At 40.8% G+C, this 22,847-nt stretch overlaps 1 protein-coding gene across 3 annotated transcripts in view; it reads left to right on the top strand.

Annotated features, from left to right (window-relative positions):
* Positions 1 to 9,544: 9,544 nt before the first annotated feature.
* EPC2 (enhancer of polycomb homolog 2) overlaps positions 9,545 to 22,847 on the top strand; it is a 113,038-nt gene continuing 99,735 nt past the window's right edge. For all 3 annotated transcript variants that reach the window (XM_004757859.3, XM_045066563.1, XM_004757860.3), the window contains exon 1: positions 9,545 to 9,960. In XM_004757859.3, coding sequence (XP_004757916.1) covers positions 9,808 to 9,960 — 153 coding nt within the window. In that variant the 5' untranslated portion in view covers positions 9,545 to 9,807. The remainder of the gene's footprint in view (positions 9,961 to 22,847) is intronic.

The raw sequence follows: 22,847 nt of genomic DNA on the forward strand, positions 1-22,847 counted from the left end.
GTATCTGTGGAACTCTTCTTTTGGAAGAAAAAACCAGGATTACTACCTTCTTCCTCTGTGGACACCCCACCTCCCAAATTCAAACCGCTCATGTTTTAGTCACCAGTTTGACTCTGAGAGATATCTGGCTCTTTACAAAGGTAAGTGAGTGTGTACAAGGGCAGACATTAGGTTGGATACATTCTGACAAGTTTGTTGGAAACAATCAGACAAACATTTTCAAACATCACTTGCAAATTTTTTTGGAAGGTCCTCCAGGATGTTACATTATGACTCTTTCTAATATCTTTTATGATCTTACTTGTGAACATGGTAGCATTATTTTACAGATGAACATAAACTCAGAGACAAGGTAGTTCATGGATTATGATGGGATTTTTCATGGATAAGTATCTCATCTCTTAATGATTTTGAACAGGAACTAATCATGTTGCTGTTCGGACAGAAACATTAACTTCTAAAAATTAGCTTTAGAATTTCCTAACGTAAGAAGAGAATGGAAGCAAGGGACAAAAGAGTGAAGGATAGGAGGTGAGCAGAAATAAGGAAGGAAAAGCAGATCTTTCCCCTCAAATCTTGGTCTTAAAGCCATATGATTCATCTTATAGTTATCGAAGAGAACTTTTGGAAAATGAAAAATTGGACTTTTCAGAGTCTGATTAGGTATTTAGACATGAGTGTGTCTACGCTTAATAAAGACAAGACTTTCTCTTTTTGAAGGAGCTAATGTTTCCTCTTTGATAGGGCCCTATAACCATGATGATTTGAATAATAATAATTCCTGGGACACCTCCGTGGCTCAGTGGCTAAGTGTCTGCCTTTGGCTCAGGTCATGATCCCAGGGTCCTGGGATCAAGTCCCAGTCCTGGAGGTCCTGGGATCAGTCCTGGGATCAAGCCCCGCATTGGGCTCCCTGCTCAGCAGGAAGCCTGCTTCTCCCTCTACCACTCTGCCTCTTGTGTCCCCTCTCTCACTGTCTCTCTCTCTGTGTGTGTGTGTGTGTGTGTCAAATAAATAAATAAATAAATAAAGTCTTAAAAAAATAAAAAGAAGAATAGTTCCTGTCCATGCCTGAAACTGAAATAGGGCCAGGGAATGAGGTGTTAATGGAGATGCAGGTAGAGAGTAGGAGCAATGTTCTGTTTAGTTTAGTTTTTATTTTTATAGATTTTATTTATTTATTTGACAGAGATTACAGGTAGGCAGAGAGGCAGGCAGAGAGGGGAAAGTAGGCTCCCTGCTGAGCGGAGTGCCTAATGGCAGCCTCCCAGACCCTGAGATCATGACCCGAACAGAAGGCAGAGGCTTTACACACTAAACCACCCAGGCGTCCCTAGTTTTAAATTAAAGAGTTCAAAATAAACTGTAAACCAGAGGAGAAACTCAAGGTTTAGGGGCACCTGTGTAGCTTAGTGGGTGGAGCCTCTGCCCTCGGCTAAGGTCATGATCTCAGGGTCCTTGGGATTGAGCCCTGCATTGGGCTCTCTGCTCGGCGAGGAGGCTGCTTCCCTCTCTCTCTCTGACTGCCTCTGCCTACTTGGGAACTCTATTGGTCAAATAAAGTCTTAAAAAAAAAACAAAACTCCGGGCATCTGGGTGGCTCAGTGGGTTAAAGCCTCTGCCTTCGACTCGGGTCATGATCTCAGGGTCTTGGGATTGAGCCCCACATCCAGTGCTCTGCTCAGCGAGGAGTCTGTTTCCCCCTCTCTCTCTGCCTGCCTCTCTGTCTACTTGTGATCTCTGTCTGTCAAATAAATTAATTAATTAAAAAAACAAAACAAAACAAAACTCAAGGTTTCATCTAATATGCGCTACAGTTCTATTTGAATCATCTCAAGCCATGTAAACAAAAAGACAGTGAAGGGAAAAGAAACTATAGCTTTAATGCTGATTGGGCCTCTACTATTTGTCAGGCACTGTATTAGTCAATTTGTACCATGTTATTTAATTTGTTCTCATCAGGAGCTTATGAGACAGGCATATTTTCTCCATTTTACAAATAAAGTCACAGAGGTTAAGCAAAATAGTAAGGGTCATAACATACAGAGACAAGCTTTATCTCTCTCCCCAAGTGTGCTCCATTATCTGACTTAATTTTTAATGATTTTTTAAAACTATCTCTGTAGAATTATTATTATTTTACTGTACAGAAGAGCTTTGCACAGTGAGAGGTAAGGATTTCTCTTTACCACCACCCCTTTCCCTGCTATCTCATTTCCCTCGCTAGAGGGAATATTTTGGTGGAATATTCCAGAATTATCTCTACGCTTAAAATAGGTTTCACATGTTGCTTTCTTTGGTTAGCCACTCTGGCACATTTTAAATAGCTGGAGCTATTGCATACATGGGTTGAAACATACTACTTAGGCCATTTTATCCCCATGAAATAGAGAATTAGTAGGAGAAAGGACCAAGAAAATCAGTAAGGCCTTCGAGTAGCAAGCTTCAGACTAAGCTACAGCTGCCCCCAAGCTTAGTGAAAGGCATCAGTGTTAGGGAAGAATTGGCCTTCAAACCAACATCTTCTCCCAGAATCCCTTTGTCCATGGAGTTGGGCCAAGATAACCTAAAACAGCAGGTCTGGGTCATTGTAGGCATGGGCCTGTGTACCAGTGTTAATGCTGTGAAGGATCACTGGAGTGGGGAAGTATGGAAGATGAGGAACTTAGTACAAAAGTGTCCCCTGTACGGCGTTGAGTTGAGGAGCTGATGTCTTCTTTAAGAGGGTAGTCTGAGGCTCTAGTTCCTTCAAAACCAGACTTGGCACTGTCACTGAGCTACAAAAGCTGCCTGTGGTGAGCCGCGGAGCTGGGGCTGCTCCATAAGTAAAGGTACAACAACATAAGAACTAGAAGCCGAATCAGAGCTAGAAAACAAAACTGGCCAAGAGTAGCTATTAGCCCCCAACTAGAGGACGGCCTTCCTGTGGATCTAGTGTGCAAGAACACCCTTTCTCCATGGCTCCCCTCAGCACACTCTCTAACCTGAGATCACAATGCACACCTTGTTTACGCAAAGGCAAGTTTACCACTTGGCCTGGGCAGTGGAGAAGGCTCACTGCAAGAGCAGGAGGGACAACTTTCTATTCAGGCACTGGTCCTTGGTAAGCCTCTTCCTTTCCAGAAAAGGACATGAATTCTCTACAGTACAACCCAGTCATTTAAGGCATATGGGTCTAGTCATAACTGGGCATTTAGAAGAGCCACACTTTAGACAATTGTGACAAAACACAATGTTGAGCTCTTCGGCACACCATTCATCAGGAGATAGTTGAGAGAAAAACGCTCTTTGGCAAGGATTGCTTGGAGGCCATGGAGTTCATTCACACTCCCAGATCTGCATGGGGTGGGGCTCAGGGCATCCGACATTCTAACCCCCGCAGAATTGTTTGGGTTGGACCACATATGATGCCATCAACATATATGGAGAATCAGTATATGAAATAGTCCTGGGGTGCCTCTTTTGTGTCTTTCGTAAGAATAATGTTGAGATGTCTGTCATACCACCTAGTTGTTCTATTTATGAACTCTTGGATATTCTGATTAGGACCAGAAACAATTATAAGTCTCCCGAGCAATCATTTTATTTAATGGATATTGTGAACTGTGAAGCCAACGAGGTTTCCTATTTTCACATGATTGGGAAATTTCATGTCACCAGGAAGTTGAGAGCCCAAATGTTATCCTTGTATTACTCTCAGAACCGCCTGAAATCCTTTCTGAAATACGGTGAGCCGTTTGGGTAGACCAGTAAATATCTAGGTAATTAGCATATTTTATTTCAATGGTTTCTGTTTCTTCCTTTGCCCAAATCACCTTTTAATAGCTGATGAAAGACAAGCCGATCTGTTTTTTAACTTGGGAGACATAAAATTGCTTTCCTGACTCTTAACAAGTCACTCTGGAGCTTAGGAGGCTCTCAGTATGTTAATCCCAGAAGCTTTTGTTTAGGGGCTCTCAATATGCTAATACCAGAACCTTTCCTTAGGAAACAGACCGTTTTGTTCTTGGGAACAACAAAGATCAGATCAATAAGGCGTGGCTCTTACAAAATCAACTCTCCAATTTTCTTTAATTCAGGATTCCAAATGCATATTCCATTCACAAATCTGTGTTTATAAACACTAGTCCTTTGGTAGTGGGAGCGATTAAAAAATAGGTGAAAGGAACCACATGTACATTAGTAACCCAAGGTTCTGGACAATGAACTTCTCTCAGCTAACACTTAGGACCCAACTAGCTGAGTGCTCCAAGCCTGCTTTAGTTGTCTGAGATGTGCCAGCACACCAGTGAGACTAAACTGCCTTCACAGGGAGAGAGAAACCACCTTCCAAGGTACCTTTCAGAGATGTCTGTGGAGAAAATGATACACTGCTAAAAAAGGCCAGGGAAGCAACGGGGAGGGACAGATGTTACAGGAGACCTGAACAGACATGAGTGGTATACCTGTAGCTCGGCAGCCCCAGGCTCTCCAACTCCCTCCTGAAAATTATATGAAAGGTCCAGTCGGTTCCATGAATGTCATGGTGGCTTCAGCTGAATGGCAGCTGTACTGAAACAGTGCAATTTCTCGAGGGCAAGGTAGCTAGCTGAATTGGAAAAGATCCTATTTGACCCCCCATGGCCTTTCTCCATCAATTGTGTTTCCCTGTATCAAACTCAGCTGTTTATGAAAGTAGGTAGGATCACATTCATCACATCGATGGAGCCTAGTTTCTCTTAGAAACCAAAAGTCCTGACATTAAATCTATGGAGCTTGTCTGCTGTTTGAACACACAAATAGTTGTCCTAGTTGAATTCGGTAGATTTGCCGCAAGAGCTTTACTCATTCCTGGTGTCCCCATCAAAGAGCTTGAGTGAATAGCAGCAATCTAATCCACGTGTGGGACACTGTGGGTGTTTACTGGTCAGGGTGGGGCAACAAATGAGACAGGTTGTGGCGTGATTCAAAACTGAGGGTCATGGGGCGCCTGGGTGGCTCAGTGGATTAAGCCGCTGCCTTCGGCTCAGGTCATGATCTCAGTGTCCTGGGATCGAGCCCCGCATCGGGCTCTTTGCTCAGCGGGAGCCTGCTTCCTCCTCTCTCTCTGCCTGACTCTCCCCCTACTTGTGATCTTTCTCTCTGTCAAATAAATTAATTAAAAAATCTTTAAAAAAAAAAAAAAAAGATTCTTTAAAAAAAAAAAAAAAAAAAAAAACTGAGGGTCATGGACCCTCTAAAGCTGTATGTTTTCAAATGTTTCCTTTAATTGCGTTTGTTTCATTTTCCCCTGATTAATAAAAGACAGAGCTTTGGAGCTGATTATTTTTTAGTCTATCTGGATCCTTTGTGGAACTGGGAAGTACATCGTCAGCTTATACACAAGGTGGCACCCTGTGATTCCAACCAGGTCTGAGAGGAGCGATGCTGCTAAGAGACTGAGCCACAGCCATAAATTTTTATTTAGCATCTTGTTTTTTTCACTGTAGCGAATATAAAGATGGTAGTAGATGTTTAGCACGTCACCTTTGAGTTGCAGTCTCCGTCCTTACATCTCAAAGATTCAGAGTTGCCTCAGTAAAGGGCACTGGGACCAGGGGGTTGATTCTGGTTGATTGTAATGAATGCAGACCCCACATTCAGATTACATATGGAAAACAACGAAGCTTTATTGGTACTGGACTCATTCCTAGGAACAGAAGGGGAGGGGAGGGATGCAGTTCACATACCAACCCAATTAACTTTCAATTGGGTTTGCTGAAATAGGGAGCCAATTAGAAAGAACGTGACATTTACAAAACTCAGAAGTAGTTGAATAGCAACTGTGTTTACTAGTTTTGAGGTTTCTTTCAAAAAGTAATTTGTTCATTATTTGGAAGCTGCCTGTCCTGATTGCAGTACAGGGAAATGGAAATTGGAATATAATCCCAATCCTTACAGTTATTTGACCTTTATTCTAATCTAGACTACATTTAGAAAGCAGTTTTAAAACTATTTCTAATTCTTGGGTATTTATATACTATACTTGCTTAGCTAAATGCATGCCATTTGGAACTGGCCCAGAGCATATATAAGCAGACCAATTTTAGGATAACTGTACTCAGTGCATTGTATGTGGAAATTAAAATAGGCTATTAGGCTACACAACCATTTGAAACAGGTTTAGATAAAAACATTTTATTATAGGATTTACCTCAAAAGTTGAAAAGATACTTTGTTTCTAGCTCTAACAAGTATATGGGTATTTAACAAATAAATTAGATACCAACTTCATGAAAAATAGTATTTGTACACAAATAAAAGCTATTTTCCAAATGTGAAACAGAGGCATTCTGTTTTGGGGACTGAACTGGAAGCCAAGAATACACGGGCTGTGTCCCACTTGCAAAGCATACTGTGTTATCTGCCTCAAACTATTTTATTACCAGCTCTATAATCATTGCCTATAGGGCAAGAAGAGGTGGAGATTTGTAGAAGAAATCTGTTACATAGTCAAGGAAAAAGAACAATAAAACAGTAACTACTAGAGCAAAAACCTGTTACTGTAATAGCATTTCCGGTTTCAAAAAAGTTTTTTTGAACTGCTTTTATTGGTCCTGAAAATCAGGGTAGGCTATAATAAAAGCAAATCTTGTCAGCAATGGCTAGGTTGGATGACAGGCCAATAGAGCATGTGAATTCCAAGCTGGACTGGAATGGGGTCATTATCACTAAATTTCTTCAGGGAAAATCAGTCAACACATATAGGAGAGGGGCCTGCAATATGTGAGGTACAGAACTAGAGATACAGTGATTAACAGAGCAGATGTTGTTCCTGCTCTGCTTAAGGCTACTGCATGTTTAGGCTCTGGGTTATGACTCTATTAACCACTGGTTAAAAGGGTCTCAGTAATCTGGAAGAGCAACTTTAGATAGAATGTTGAATGAGCTTGGACAGCAGTGTGGCACTGATGAGAAAACAAGAGTTTCCGAGTCAGGCTAGACCTGGATTTTGAACCAGTTTGTGAATTATTAGTGTTGAGACTCGGCAAATTGGCTGTCTGAGCCTGTTTCCTTATTAGTAAAACTATAAAATTTCTTCATAGGATTATAATGAGAATTAAGTGGAATGCAATTAACTGAGATAATATACATAAAGTACTACTGAAGTGTGTGGTCTATTATAGATACTCAATATTTCCTTTCTTGAAAGAGAGTAACAATAAATATTTTGAAAAAACAGTTACCCTTTCTGAACTTGAGAATGCAGAGAAAAGCTCTGGATGACTTCCTCTGCCCCCTTCCAGGCTTGAATACAGTGTTGACCCCCTACCAACAAGATCTTGCTCTTTGCAGAGAACAAGAACTGCGCCAGAGGGGAGTATTCAGAGCAGGACATGACCATAAGCTTGAGAGAGGTATTCCTTACAAGTGAGTCACAGCACCTCCGTTGTTTCCAACAACAAAGTGGGCGCGAAACACTTAAGCCTTGCTAAATAGTGCTTGATGTCTTGCTGGATCAAATGTGTAAGACTGTTTAGACAGTGTCATGAAGTCCATACCCACCATATTGCCTTCAAAGTGGGAGGTGGGGAGAAAAGAGAGGTAGAAAAAGGGAGAGGGGAATAAGGAGATGAGGGAGAAGTAATAGAGGAAGAGACAGAGTTTTGATGCCAAATAAAAATGACTGTAGAAACCAATTTTTTCACTCTGGAATTCAGGCAATCACCTACTTTTCTCTGAGCCAAACAGAATATTTATCAATTATTAGAAAATGATAATATGTGTTACACTTTTCCTAGAGATTTTGTACAAAAGCTGTAATGCTTAAAAGACTAAAGAAGAAACTCTTGGCTAATCAAAGTTGATGTCAACAATAGTCTTGATACTTTTTAAATTTGAGTCTACTTCATTTCCCCTCTTCTTTTTTTTTTTCAAAATGTTTTTTTTTTTTTTAAAGATTTTATTTATTTATTTGACAGAGAGAGATCACAAGTAGGCAGAGAGGCAGGCAGAGAGAGGAGGAAGCAGGCTCCCTGCCGAGCAGAGAGCCCGATGCGGGACTCGATCCCAGGACCCTGAGATCATGACCTGAGCCGAAGGCAGCGGCTTAACCCACTGAGCCACCCACTGAGCCACCCAGGCGCCCTCCCCTCTTCTTTAAAAGTTTCTCTAAGCAGTTCAAGCTAAGGTAATGTATCTGTTCTCTGCTGTCTTACAGCAATTATTGCCAGTATAACTAATTTTGTAACTAACTATCATGTTCTACTGCCATGTGTCATCTACTGTGTAAAGTATTTACGCTCCTTTTTTTTTTTTTTTTTTTTTAAAGAGAGAGGACAGTGCGTGTGTGCAAGCAGGGTGGGGGACAGGGAGAGGGAGAAAGAGAATCCGAAACAGACTCCGGGGGGGGGGGGTAGGGTGGGCAGGCCAAGATGGGGTTGGATGTCACCTCCCTCAGACCATGATCTCAGCATAAATCAAGAGTCCCATACTCAATGGACTGAGCCACCCAGGTGCCCTGAGTATTTACACTTTTTAATTCTCCCCCCATCATTTATCTTTCCTGTTGCCCGGTTCTTCAACTATTTATGACTCTTATTGTTACTCATCTTTCCAACCATCCTGTCATCCCATTAACATGAAAGCTCTATGAGGGCAGGAACTTCAAACCTCTTTGCCTCTTCCACAATACCCAATGTTTTACACACACTTGCTACTTTGGAAATGTGTGCTGCCTTGGTTTACTTTTATAAGTTTAACTCGTAAGAACTCGGTTTTTGAAATCTGAGAAATATCTACCACCCATTAAATAACTCTAAGAAGTTTGGGTGACAGGTTCAAGGGCACTTGTTGCATCTGGCAGCCTCAAACATTAACCCTCACTGCTGCCATTCGCATCTTCCCGGCGAGGGCGACGATGAGTGAAGACGCATCACCGCGAAGAGTACTTTGGGCCAGGTACTGAAGAGCATGCAGGGTAGAGGGCCGGGGCTGCACGGCCGTTTTCGGGGCGGGCGGACCAGCACATCTGCGCCGCTCTGAGTGGGCAGACGGAACGGACCCTTCGCACCTCCCAGGGATGTGCGAATTGGAGGATGCGAACGAGCCGGCTTTCGGGGCACCGTGGAGATAGCGCTTTCTAAGTACAGGCTCGGTGGTGGCTGTTGTGCCCTGGCTGACATCTTCCTTTCCCGCTCACGGACTTCTGCAGACACGCTGCTCCGCGCGGCCGTGTCTTGCCCAGCGCTCTCCTTCGGGGCACCCAGCGAGCGGCGGGTCGGGGCCGCGGAGGCAGAGGCGCACGCTCAGGGGCGCGTTAACTTGCGCACCTGGCACCTGCCACAGGGCTAGACGCGGCCGGCAAGCCGAGGGTCGCCGCCGCCGCCCCCTCTCCTCTGAGCTGCCCGAGGCTGAGCACGCTCCCGCGGGCCGGCCGCGCCGCGGAGAGAGTGGGTGGGCAGGCTAGGGAGGGGAACCGAGAGGAAGGAGGGAGGAAGGGAGGGAGAGGGCGAGGCGCGTCCCCGCGGCGGGGGCGCGCTCTCGCGCGGGCTGCCGGGATCGCTCGCCGCCGCTGTGGTAATGTCCGCCATGTTGGCCATGGCGCAGGGAGCGGATCGGGCGGGCGAGCGGCGGATCTAGTGTGTGGAAGCGGCCGCGGGCGGCGGGGGGCTGTTTTCGGGCGGGGTGGGCGCCCATGCTGTGGCCGGGGGCAGTGAGGAGGAGGAGGAGGAGCGGGCCGGCCGCGCTGCACTGAGGAAGGAGGTGGAGGAGGCGGCGGGAGTCCTCCCCCCCTCCCCGCCCGCCCCGCCGCCGCCGCCCGGGCTGTTCCTGTAAGGCGGGGAGACAATGAGTAAACTCTCCTTCCGAGCGCGGGCGCTGGACGCCGCCAAACCGCTGCCTATCTACCGCGGCAAGGACATGCCTGATCTCAACGACTGCGTCTCCATCAACCGGGCCGTGCCCCAGATGCCCACCGGGATGGAGAAGGAGGAGGAATCGGTAGGGACTCGAGTGTTTATTACCCCCCCTTCCCTCCTCCCCCCTCCCCTTTGTCAGTCGGGCCTCGCCATTCACAGAGCGCTTTACGCTCGCTGGAGGGCGCCTCTGCCGCTCCAATGCATGGGACCCTACGCCGGCGGAGTAGCGTAAACCCTCTCGACCGGCGCAGCGCCCGCCCGCGGCCGCCATGTTGTTGCGTCCCAGTGTTGTGATTAGCTCGCAGCGCCGCTTACGCTGCCGTAAGGGGGCCTTGCCGTAAGCGGCGGCCGGGAATGGCGCAGGGGATGTTCTGGCCGCACTTGGCGTACGGCCTCTGTTTACCTCCTTCCTTCCCCCCAATCTTTCTCCGGTGCGGGTTTAATTAATGAGCGAGGGATTCTTTGGATAGGAAGGATTTTTCGCCCCCCCCCACTTTCAAATTTAGTTTTGCATTGGGTTCTTTTTAAAATGACTATGGAAAGTAAAACGCGTTCAAAACAATCCTCTTCCTTCTAGCAAGGTAACCCTCGCTCTCGAGCCGGCGGTGGTGCGGCGGGATGAGGCGGTGCAGCACTGCGGCGGGGAAGGGCGGGGGCCGTGACTACCCAGTGGGGTGTAGCGGTAGAAAGCCGTTGACCGGCTAGCTCCCCGGCCGCGAGAGGGACGGCGCTGCCGGCCTGTCCAGGAAGGCGCCGGCTCGGCGCGCAGCGTTAGAAAGCAAATGGAGATGTTCCGCTAGGAGCTGCTGGCGCTGCCGGGTCCCCGCGCCGTGTCCCCGAGAATTGTCATCGAAGAGGAGGGTCTTTTAGAAGTTGAGGATTTAATGCATCTAAACTGACAGTTACGTTTTTTGATAATACATTGCTTTCTGCAAAAATTGTGCTTTTCTCCCTGACGGGATTTTGCATACGGATGAATTTTATCTGGCTTGACTGTGTTTATGACTCTGGAATGGTGTTACTTGCGTGCGAAGTTCATAGTAACTGCACCCTCAAGAATTTCTTCAATGAACCTGCGGTCCCGCCTTATTGTCAACCCTGGTTGTGCGTGGATTGGTTCTCTTGCTTCTGTGACTGTCAGAAGAAGGCTCGAGGTTGCTGTGATTGGTTTTCTCTTTTGACTATTAATATTGCAGGAAATGCTTTTATGCTTTTGATTGGCTGCTCCAGTTCTGACCTCATTATATTACCCTGTTATTACTACTTTCTGCTGTGATTTAATCACATTTCTCTTTGGTCTTTGGTTACTTGAAAGTCTTGCATTTTGAGTAGAAAATGAATATAGCAATAGTATCAGGGTGAACATTCAATATTCAGCTTTTCAAATAAGATGACTCCCCCAAGCAAAAGAAAACCCAGTATTTGCAGTAGATTTAGATCTAAGTCATATGAGAACATTCTTTTTATTCTTAAAGTTTATTTCTACCTTAGCTCAGTTTTCTATGTGAATGATAATTAAAGTTATAGTATGTAGGAGAATTAATTGAATTAAACTTTAAAAAACACAACTTTGTATTCCACAAAGTTAAATTTATTATTTTGTGGGTTTTGATAAAAAAGGAGAGGTAGCTCATGAGTCTTGAAGTATCAATATAGAATGTAATTCCTTGGATCCCGTTATTTTGGTTTGGGAAGAACTGAAATCAGGAAACTTGTTCTAGAATGAACAGTTAGCCCTGGAAGATAAGCTGCTTTTTGTGAACGGTGATCAGCAATATATTTACTGCTTTAGGTCCTTAGGTTGCCACATATATTTTGGTATTTTATCTGAATTGAGGAAGAAAACTGCATTTTAGTTACTCTTTTAAGGATGTATTAAAAAACAAATGTTTAACCCTTTCCCTATTAACTTTTTCGGAAGTTGTGGTTTCCCATCTAGAGATTGGAAATTAGATTATATTGGACAATTTTCAGTACGCTGCTTCAGCTGTCCAATTTTAGGGAAGAAGAAATCCAGCTTCTGGTGGAACTAGAGTTGAAACCCTGGACTTCTGACTCTTTGTCCTGTCCTTTCTACCTCTTCAGTGTTCCAAGTGGAGGTACTTAAAATCAAAACAAAACTAAACAAACTCTGACAGTTAAGATTTAAAGTCTAAAGTTTTTCCCTTCCCAGAATGTCCAGTTGGGGTGTTAGTTTTTTTTCTTTTCATCTTTTAAGTTGACATGTAAGTCAAAAGACTTGTGCTTTCATGAGTGACAGCCAGTTCAGTTCTTCTGGTCTTATTTACAGGATTTCTGTTATTCAGCAGAATTACTTGTTCTTCAAAAAAATGTTCTTCCATGATCAACAGTTCTAAGCAGCAGTAAAATATAAATCTCATAAATGTTTTGTGTTTCAGTTGAATTGTATTTCATTTCAGCTTCCATTATCAGCATGTTCTAATTACTTTTATAAGTATTTCTTTTAATCATGTAGACTTGTAAAAAAAAAAAAAAACAAAAAGCTTTGGATTGTGGATTTATAATTGTTGCTTTTTGCATTGCTAAACTGTCCACAGTATGACTCCCTTGCTGTTTGGTTGACAGAATCCTTGGACTGCACTTGAACCACCTTCATGGATTTTACTTCTCTTCTATTCCCGCTCCCCGCTGCCCCTGCCAGTAAAATTAAGGACTATATTTATCAGATTGTTATTAGACTTTGTTTATATAGTCATTGACTCAGTTTTGAGTTACATTTTGATGATACTTAGTTGAGGTAATTTAGGTGTTGTTTGGCACTGATACCACTCTGTCATTCTTTTAGCTCTTCATTTTCTTTTGGACATACAGCCATCTTCTCTTCCCTTTCCTTAGTTTCTCTTTAGCCTAAGGTTTGCCCTCCTAATCTTGATCGTGCTCCACATGGCACTTGGTTTAGGTCAGATACTGTAAACATATGTTTATTTAGAACTTAGCCAGAGAGATCAGGTGATCGGTGATTCTGCCACCTCCCCGAGTGTTGTATAGTGGCAGTTGATATTTTTTTATAATACCATTTTTTGAATATTTCTAGTGTCTCAGGTAACGTTAAGAACTTTACGTACTATTATTTCATTTAATCTTTTTTAAAAACCAACTTTTTTGAGGTAAAATTTACATACAGTAAAGTGTGTTCCTTTAAAGCATAGAGTTTGATGAGTTTTGACAGATGTGTACACCTGAGGAAATGACACCACAATCAAGATAAAACAACAGGGCGCCTGGGTGGCTCAGTGGGTTAAGCCGCTGCCTTCAGCTCAGGTCATGATCTCAGGGTCCTGGGATCGAGGCCCGCATCGGGCTCTCTGCTCAGCAGGGAGCCTGCTTCTCTCTCTCTCTGCCTGCCTCTCCATCTACTTGTGATTTCTCTCTGTCAAATAAATAAATAAAATCTTTAAAAAAAAAAAAAAAGATAAAACAACATTTCGGGCCGCCTGGGTGGCTCTGTTGGTTAAGCAGCTGCCTTCTGCTCGGGTCATGATCCCAGCGTCCTTGCTCGGCAGGGAGCCTGCTTCTCCCTCTGCCTCTGCCTGCCATTCTGTCTGCCTGTGCTCGCCCCCCCCCCCAATAAATAAAATCTTAAAAAAAAAAAAGATAAAACAACATTTCAAACACCCAAGAAGTTCCCTTTTGCTTCTTTGCAAGTCAGTCCCTCTCCACTAGTAGTTCAAAGCTACTGCTGATTAGCTTTCTCTTCCTGTAGATAAGTATTATCTTTTCTAGAATTTCATTTAAATGGATTTCGTATTCCCTTCTGTTAGGCTTCTTTTGCTCAGCATGCTGCATTAAAGATTCATCCTTGTTACATGTATCAGTCCATTCCTTTTTACTGAATAGTGTTCTAGTGAATTGATATATTCATCCATCCATCTGGATATTTGAATTGCTTCCTGTTTGGGTTTTCATTTAATCCTTGTAACAGTCCTGGGGAGTATTATTGTTTTTATTTTATGGATGAAGAAACTGCAGGTCTCGCTGTTAGTAACTGGCAGAGTGAGTGAATGCCCTTGCCTTTAATATCACAAAAAACATTCTTATAACTACTAAGCTTCATATTAACTTCTTACGGAACCACAGATTAGCTTCTGAACTGTTACAAGTTCATTACAGTGTAAATAATGTTTTACTTTTTATAATTTAGGGAACTTTGAAAGATGACATCAGTTTGATTGGAATATTTCATTATTAAGTGTAGTTTTTGGTCACTGAACTGTGTCTGATTTTTGCTTTGGGCTTTTCAGATTTTCTGTTTCTTTTTTTTCTTAGAAGTTTGTTAGCTTTGCTTCCCTGTCCTGGCACCATTGTGTTTATCTGAATGTTTATGTTATCTTAAGCATATAAGAAGTTTGTGGGAAACTATCCTATTTTATTATTTAGATTTTATCCTAATAGAATGTAATCTTTGTAAGGTTGCATATTTTGTTCCCCAGAACAAATAATAATGACAAATAATATATGCTTGCTAAATGTGGGTTAAATGTTGAATGAGCCTTTAATTTTTTTTTCTGTACGAAGATCTATGTTTTTGTGAAACACTCTGTGTGTGTGTGTATAAAATTTATTAGCAGAATTTGGTAAATTATTCTTAGGGGAATTCTTTTTGGTTTCTTACTTTGGTATAACATATACATAAATGCCAAGCCTTCCCCCCCCACCCCCCCTTGAGTGAGAGACTCTTAAATAAAGAATTTTTTTATACGTAAGGTATGGCTGCAATATTAATTTTTGTCTTGTGTTAATTATTCTTAACAGGTGTATGTAGGTTTATGTATGATATCTTTTTGTAGTAACATGTACCTTGAACCAAACTCTGCATGAAGCAGGTGATTCTGCTTATTTTTAAAGAAGAAGACCGTGACTGATTTGAATTACTTTTTCTCCTTTTATGTTTTAGTTGTCTAATTTTGGTATTCTCTTAATATTTTAAGGGACATTTTCAATGATAGAGTAGGAATATATTCAGTCTTTCTCACATTTCAAAGTTACTTTTGGCACTGATACATTTCATAGATCATGATAGGGTTCTAGAGAGGATATAAAATAGAATTTTGTAAATTGATCTTGTAAAAACATTTAACATTTATTTCAACAAAAGCAAATACTTACCAGGTATCATCTGAGTGCCGGGTGTTACTTAAATAGGATATTTGTAAGTATTTTTTTAAAGACTTTATTTATTTATTTGTCAGAGAGAGAGAGAGAGAAAGAGAGAGAGCGAGAGAGAGTTCACAACCAGGCAGAGGTGGAGAGAAGGCTCACTGTGGAGCAAGGAGCCTGATGTGGGACTCTATATCCCTGGACTCTGGGATCATGGCCTTAGCTGAAGGCTGCGGCTTAACCAGCTGAGCCACCCAGATGTCCCAGACATTAGTGAACTATTTTAAAGAGGTTAAATATGTCTAAAAGTATTTGTAAGACTGTGCGCTGGAGTTTTAGGATTAGGATTAAAATTAAAAGAATACAATACAGATCTTGACTTCAGAGAACTTAAATGAGTCATTGAAGTCAAAAACGTATCTGGAAAGTTAGCATAAACTATCAGGTTAAGTTCACCTGACAAAGAGCATTAGAAAAATCTAAATGTCAGTGTAGTTAAGAGAGAAAATTGCTATTAGAATGTATAGAGGGGTTGGAGAGATATTTAACAATTTGGGCTTTCAGGTTTGGTTGTACAGTGTGTGTTGACAAAAATACTTGAGTGAAGGAATGTTTAAAGCAATTTCTATGGATGTTGGGGTGCCGGGGTGGCCCAGTTGGTTAAGCATCTGTCTCTTGATTTAGGCTCTTGGTTTAGGCTCTCGTTGCGATCTCAGGGTTTTGAGATCAAGTCCTGTGTGGGACTCTGTGCTCTGTGCAGAGTTGGCTTAAGCTTCTCTTCTCTCTCTGCCCCTTCCCACCGCATGCTCATGCACATCATCTTTCTTTTTCTTTCTCAGATAAATAAGTTTTTTAAAAAACAAACAAAAACAATTTCTGGGGATGTTAAGTAGACTAAAGGAAGGTTCTTCCATGTTATGTGTATTTTACCTGTCCTTTTCAATCCGTTATCCCCTGCTGATAGAAACTTCAGGAGGGGAGCCCTTTGTCATTTCTGAGCTGGTCATTCTCTTAGCTCTTTCTCCCCATTTTTTTGGTTATGCAGGTGGCTTTTATTTTTCTTCCCCCTCTTTTGTTCTGTGCTATATCTTCAACACTAGAAACTGTTCAGAACAAAGAAAACCCTCAATAAATATTTGGTGAATGAATGAATAAAAGTTAGGGTCGTGACAAGGTTGAAAAAAGGGTAGAATTATACCAGATTGGAGATAGTTTCGAACGTTAGATCCAGGAAATTATAGGATGGTACAGAAAAAAGAGCACTGACTTGCAAATGTGAAGTCTGTTTCTAGTTTTGTTTCTGTTCTTAGTAACCAGATGATCTGGGAAAGTTCCCTGCCTTTTCTGAGCATCAGGTCATTCATCACTACCATCACAGTTACCATTTATTGAGTGTGTGTTGAGTATGTGCCAGGTACTTTGTTAAATTCAGTAGATGGTTTAGAACTCATTATAACAACAGGGTGTGTAGTAGTATATTGTCTCTTTTCCAAAAGAAACTGAGGCTTTGGAGATTTAAGTGTCTTGCCCAGGGTCACCCCTGCCTGAGTTAGAACATAGCAAAACAGTATTTGAACTCAAACCCTATGAGGGATTGACTCTAGGGCTCTGATCTTTACTATTGCTTCATTTATAAAAAGAGAACTAGGTGATACCTAAGGTTTATTATATTTCCACTGATCTCTCACTTATTATTCTGTAACATGGAAGAGTCATTAGAAGTTTTTGCCTCGGGCACTTGGGTGGCTCAGTTGGTTAAGCATCTGCTTCAACCCTAGGTCATGATCTGGGGCTCCTTGCTCAGCAGGGAGCCTGCTTCTCCCTCTCCCTGCTGCTCCCCCTTCTTGTGTGCACATGGTGTGTTCGCACTCTCTCTCTCTCTCTCCCACTCTCCCTCTCTCTTTGAGGAATAAATAAATTAAAAAAAAAAAGGTTTTGCCTCAGGGAATGATATAAAAGAAGCTTTGAAGTGAATGCCTTTTGTAAACACATTTCTCTTTTAAAAAAATGTAAAGGAATGATTTATCTATGGTATAAATTTAGGTTTCATCAGTATCATTTCTCTAAAAATGAGGCCTAAAAATTAATTTAACAGGTGGGATCATTAGGTTAGTTTCAAGTAACAGAAACAAAAAACCAAATCTGGTTTCTTTCATTCCTGGATGTTGTCTCAAAGATTCCAAAGAAGGCTTTTGAACAGTCAAGGGTTGGGAAGGCCTGGAACCAGGGCAAGCTGTGGGCCCTTAGCAGCAAGTGACATTAACAATTCCCAATCTTTTGAGAGGTAGTATAGTTAAGGTAGTAGGTAAGAGGTAGTAGTTAAGTGTATATGTTCTGGAGCCAGAACAGAAATGGTTTTGAGTCCCCTGGCAGGTTAACTTGATCTATAAAATCACATAGGGTTGTTGAGAAGATGAATTGTGGTGCACTTGGGAGAATTTGTGGCATTCAATAAGCAGTCAGTAAATATTAGCTGTTATTCTCATCACTGTTACATTTTTTTCATTTCCAAATCCCAGATCCTGGTGTTAAAGGACATTATTGGTTTGGCTTGCTTCAGGTATCTATGTACCTGTAAGTGACAGTCTGACAGGGGACAGGGATTAGTACTTAATGTGCTGTTAAGGGTTACCTTTGAGAATGAGGCTTTAGCTAGGTAGCTGCCCTTAAGAGACTTACTAATAGTGTGTATGTAACAGAGTTATGTATGCCCTTAAGAGACTTACTAATAGTGTGTATGTAACAGAGTTACCAAAAATTGTGGAGTTAAATCGTTAAATTGTTTTAATCCATGGTTTGACTCGTGAATTTGAACATTTAGGGTGTTTTTATAAACCTTAAGTTTGTAAAGTGTTTTAATGAGGTAACAATGTTTTGCCTATTTTATAATAAAATAGTAAGGTGTGTATTGCAAATTTTAAAGGAAATTTAAGTTAAGGACTATAAAAGAAGACTCCAAAATCTTTTTAAAGAAAGCATACCTTTCATTAATTTTCAGAGTAGTAAGGGATGCATTTTGTGTGACCTCAAAGATACTATTTAACCTTCCTGGCCCTTAGTTTCCTCATTTGGGAAATAGAATTGGATTGAGTGACCTTTAAAGTGCCTTTGGGTCTAAAAATTACTTGCATCTGTGAATCCACATTTCTACCTACTAGGCATATTGTCCAGAATATTAAGTAGATGAAAAGAGCTAACAAGTGAGAGACTGTTAGGAAGCTACTAGTAGGTAAGCTTTAACTCTTTAAAAAGTTACTGCAATGCTGTTAATTTGGTTTAGAGGTTGTATTTTTTTTTTAAAGATTCAGTTATATTTTTCTACTATTTGATACTTATTTTTCCTAGAGATCAGTGGAGAAGTCCACTCTGTATGTTTTGGGTGTGATCAGTTCCCTTGCTTTCATGAAGTTTTCTTTCACTCTCTTTACTAATCTTACTCATTGCTGTAAATATTCTGAATTTTGTCATACTTTTTAGCCCATACCATTTAAGTTTATTTTAATTTTCTGGTATCTCATGACTCTCACTTGACGGGTGTGTGCATTTGTGTGTGGATGGATGGATATGGATATATGCATGAGAGAGTGAGAAGATAGACCCTTATTTTCCCAATTAGACAAGATACCTTAAGGAAGGTATACTGTCTTCATTTTACTCGCCATAGGCTGGATACCTATCCAGACACTTAGGTGATAGAAAGTTTATAATACAGGCATTGACAATATATGGGACCCTGGGATTGAATTTGATTGTATTATTAAACATACAGCTCTACATCTTCATTTCATTACAAGTAAAGTTGAGGTAGAAAAACAGTAATGGATGTGTAGGGGTAGCATAAGGAGGAAAGGATGATAGGTAGGAATAAGCCAGGAAGGAGACCAATGTAGATAACAGTAGGTCTGTCACGATTATTTGATTTTATCTTAAAATTGATCCCTGATTATATTTTGCCTTCTCTACACTTCAACGAAACAAAACTTTGGGTTTGTCTAGTCTACCATGCAGCACTGTTCTTTGTGGGATTAATAAGTGGAGGAAGATGATGCCACTTACAGATTCTCCTTAGCACCACTTCCTTATATATGCTTTTTGGTTTCTTTTTTCTTGCCCACTAGTGTCACTGTGCAGTCAGAAGAACGCAGATTGGAAGAGTCAGGCTCTCTGCTAACTCTCTAACTCGTATCTTTACTTCCAGCTTTCTCACTTCCTTTTTTGGAGAGGAGTGTAGACAAAGGATATGAGGTTATTGGTTGGGGAGTCCACAAGCAGCTCTTACTTGTAGTGCTAATTTGATGAAGTTAGTACTTTAGAATTGTGGCTTAGGTTCCAGTCATGGCCTCTGCCACTTTCCCTCTGGGCAGGATAAATTACTTCATCTCGTGGAGCCACTTTGCTTCATCTGTTTAATGAGGAGTATCTCAAAAGATAATCTGAAAGATTAACTTTTTAAGTAGACTTAAGTCAGTGTCTTATGCAGACAACTGCTATTTTTTTTATTATTAATAACAGTTTTCAGTTGTACAGGATAATGTGAAGGAATATGGAAAAGTAAAAGCATATTTCCATATGTTATTTTGAGGTATAGTTTCATATTTTTTTCTTCAGTCAATTACATATATTTTTATAGTTGTCAAACTTTAGCAAATTGATATGTACATTTTTCTCCTTCTATCTCTGACAGAGCATTTAACAGTCCAAATGATTTAAAAAAAAATTAAAGACTTTGAAAATTAACAACAAAGAAAATTTACTCTAATCCTCAGAGTAATACTTGACTCCTGAATAATTGATAAATATTGTATTTGTTTTTAGAAGTGATTTTTTTTTCTTGGATTATTTAGTTGGTCATGGGGGAAAGTCCGTTTTAGTGATAGAAAACTGTTCAGTGGGTGGTATACACTAGAGAATTAAATGAAGAGAGATGTTCTAATAAACCAGTGCACTCTGGGATAAACATTTAAGTTTGGAAACTTTGGCAAGCATGGTACTGAGGAGGGTAATCTTGCCATTTGTTTGATCTTTGAGGTGTTTCTTGACTGACACGTTTTTGGCAATTTGTTGGATGTATGAGACTGTCCCAGGCATAGCAGGAAGTTTATTGATATCCTGCCTGCTAATTTCTGGTAGCATTCCAATTGGCATAACCCCCCAAAATTTCTCCTTTTATTTCCAAATGGGGACTGTTGCATCTGATTTAAGAACCATTTTCTAAGGCTCCTTACTTAACCTTTTGTGACTTGGACTTTGCAGTCTGGTAAAACTGCTCGAAATGATTTTTTTTTTTTAAAGTATAATTGACATACATTGTTACGTTTCAGGTATACAGTATAGTGGTTCAGCAATTGTATACATTCTTCTGTGCTCATCAAAATAAGTGTACTCTTAATCCCCTTTATTTCCCTTTCTACCTTTGCCCTCCTGCTGCAACCATCAGTTTGTTCTCTGTATTTAGGAGTCTGGGTTTTTTGTTTGTCCCTTTTTTTCTTTGTTCGTTTGTTTTGTTTCTCAGATTCCACATGAGTGAAATCAGATAGTATTTGTCTGTGTCTGACTTATTTTACTTAGCATTATACTTTGTAAGTCTACCCAGGATGTTGCAAAAATGGCAAGTCCCCCCCCCCTTATTTTTTTAAAGATTTTATTTATTCATTTGACAGAGAGAGACACAGTGAGAGGGTACACAAGGAGGAGGAGTGGAAGAGGGAGGAAGCCTTCCTGCCCGAGCTCTGTTCATCTACTTATGGACACTTGGGTTGCTTCCGTATCTTGGATATTGGCTTGTAAATAAAGCTGCAGTAAACACAGAGGTGCATGTATCTTTTTAAATTAGTGGTTTTGTTTTCTTTGTGTAAATACCCAGGAGGGGAACTGCTGAATCATATGGTAGTTCTACTTTATTTTTTTTGCTACTGTTTTCCACAGTGACTGCCCCAATTTACATTCCCACTGACAGTGCATAGGGGTTCCTTTCTCTCTGTACTCTCTCTGTACTCTCACCACTCTCACTTGTTATTTCTTGTCTTTCTGATTGTAGCCATTCTGATGGGTGTAAGGTAATATCTCATTGTGGTTTTGACTGGCATTTCCCTGATGAATAATGATGTTGAAAATCTTTTTGTGTGTCTTTGGCTTTTTGGATGTATTTGGAAAAATGTCTGTTGTGCCAAAAAGAATAAGATACCTAACAATAATGAGAGAAATTAAAGGTGACACAAACAAGGAAAAGATATTCTATGCTAATGGGTTGGAAGAACTAATGTTGTTAAAATGTTTTGTACGACTGAGGTATCTGGGTGGCTCAGTTGGTTAACTATCTGACTCTTGATTTCAGCTCATTCAGGTCTTGATCTCAGGGTCATGAGTTCAAGCCCTGCGTTGGGCTCCACAGCAGAAGTGGAGCCAACTTAAAAAAAAAAAGTTAACACTACCCAAAGCCATGTGCAGATTTAAAGCAGTCTCTATCAAAATACCAATAGCATTTTTCACAGAATTAGAACAAATAATGCTAACATTTGTATGGAACCAGAAAAACCTTGAATAGCTAAAGAAGTCTTGAGAAGAACAAAGGTGGAGGCATCATGATCCCAGCCTTCAAGATATAATACTACAAAACTGTTGTAGTTGAAACAGTATGGTACAGATATAAAAATAGACACATAGATCAATGGAATAGAATAGAAACCCCAGAAGTAAACCTGTGCTTGTGTGGTGAACTAATCTACGACAAAGGAGGCAAGAATATATAGTGGGAAAACTGGAGCATTTCCTTATACCATATATAAAAATAAACTCAGAATAGATTGAAGACCTAAATGTGAGACTTAAAACTCCCGGAAGAAAACATAAGCAGTAATAGTGTCCCTGACATGGGTGATAGAAAGTTTTCTACATATGTCTCCTGAGGCAAGGGAAACAAAAGCAAAAATAAACTATCAAGACTACACCAAATTGAAAACTTTTGTACAGCTCAAGAGATGATCAGCAAAATGGCAAGACAGTGTACTGAATGGGAGAAGATATGTCCAAATGACATATCCAGTAGAGGGTTAGTATCCAAAATATATAAAGAACTTATACAGCTCAGTTCCAGAAAGAATTAAAATAATGGGCAGAGGGCCTGAATCAGAATGATGTTTTTAAATGCATAAAATAAAATCATATAAAACCAGTTGTATTGCAGGTTATTAAAATATTAAAACAATTTGTGATTTACATGCCTTATCAGCATACTGACAGATCTAGAGTTGAGTCGAAGTTGAAGTAGTGATAAGTATAAGTATTTCAACAAGTGCAACCACTGTTAATATGACAATGAAATGATCTGTGATTTCTGTTGTGTTGCTAGTCCTAATGTTAACCAGTACTACTATTTTGCCTTTTGCTGACATTAGTAATTGAAGGAAATGTTAAATTTGGTAGAAGTTAGTGGAATTAGAGAAATGACTATTTTCTCACCCAAGTTTTCGGGGGGGTCTGTGACTTGAGGTTCAGAACACCTCAAGATTTTCTTTGGCCCAAGTGGCAATCCTATTCCTGTGTCATCTTTGTCCCAAATATATAAAGTTAGGCTAAAGATTTTATTTCCATTATTATATTGGAGATGCTACTATAAACAATATGTTACCTTCATGTTTAAGGCATTTGCTAGGTTTTTTTACATTGAAAAATAATAGACCCACATGATTTAAATATAAAAACTGAATAGCACAAATTGATACATGAAAAGTAAGTTGTCCTTCCTTCCCTACAATCCCCAGACACTCTACAGAGGCATCTATTGTTAGTATCATGTATGTTTATCCTAAAAAACTTGTGAACAAATGTTTACTACATGAAGGCAAATATTTC

This window comes from Mustela putorius, unplaced genomic scaffold (genome assembly GCF_011764305.1).
Source record: "Mustela putorius furo isolate JIRA1106 unplaced genomic scaffold, ASM1176430v1.1 tig00003867_pilon_pilon_pilon, whole genome shotgun sequence".
Taxonomy (NCBI): Eukaryota; Metazoa; Chordata; class Mammalia; order Carnivora; family Mustelidae; genus Mustela; species Mustela putorius.